This window comes from Cystoisospora suis (assembly GCF_002600585.1).
Source record: "Cystoisospora suis strain Wien I chromosome Unknown contig_11665, whole genome shotgun sequence".
Classification (NCBI taxonomy): Eukaryota; Apicomplexa; class Conoidasida; order Eucoccidiorida; family Sarcocystidae; genus Cystoisospora; species Cystoisospora suis.
In genome coordinates, this window is record NW_027164429.1 from 765 (window position 1) to 1,045 (window position 281).

At 44.8% G+C, this 281-nt stretch overlaps 1 protein-coding gene across 1 annotated transcript in view; it reads right to left on the reverse strand.

Annotated features, from left to right (window-relative positions):
- Positions 1 to 65: 65 nt before the first annotated feature.
- CSUI_011426 (uncharacterized protein) overlaps positions 66 to 281 on the reverse strand; it is a gene marked incomplete at its 3' end in the record, with an annotated part of 3,448 nt that continues 3,232 nt past the window's right edge. The window contains exon 5 of the mRNA XM_068071524.1: positions 66 to 191. Coding sequence (XP_067916500.1) covers positions 66 to 191 — 126 coding nt within the window. The remainder of the gene's footprint in view (positions 192 to 281) is intronic.

The window sequence follows — 281 nt, forward strand, 5'->3', positions numbered from 1 at the left end:
TATATATATATATATAGGCATGACGAGGGTGTGTGTGAATGGCGAGGTGCGGAGATGTCTGACCGGATGAGGAGTTGTCTCCAGAAGATATCTCCTCCTTCGCTAATAGCAAACAACGTCGATTGGACCCTTAAAGCATCGATAAGCTCAGCCGTTCTTCGGACATTCTCGGCGCGTTGAAGATCCCACACCTAGAAAGAGAGAAAAAGCAATCTAGAGAATAGATTGAAAGCGAAGATTTATCTGTCGCTGTGTCTGTTAAAAGTATCGTTCACTGGCCA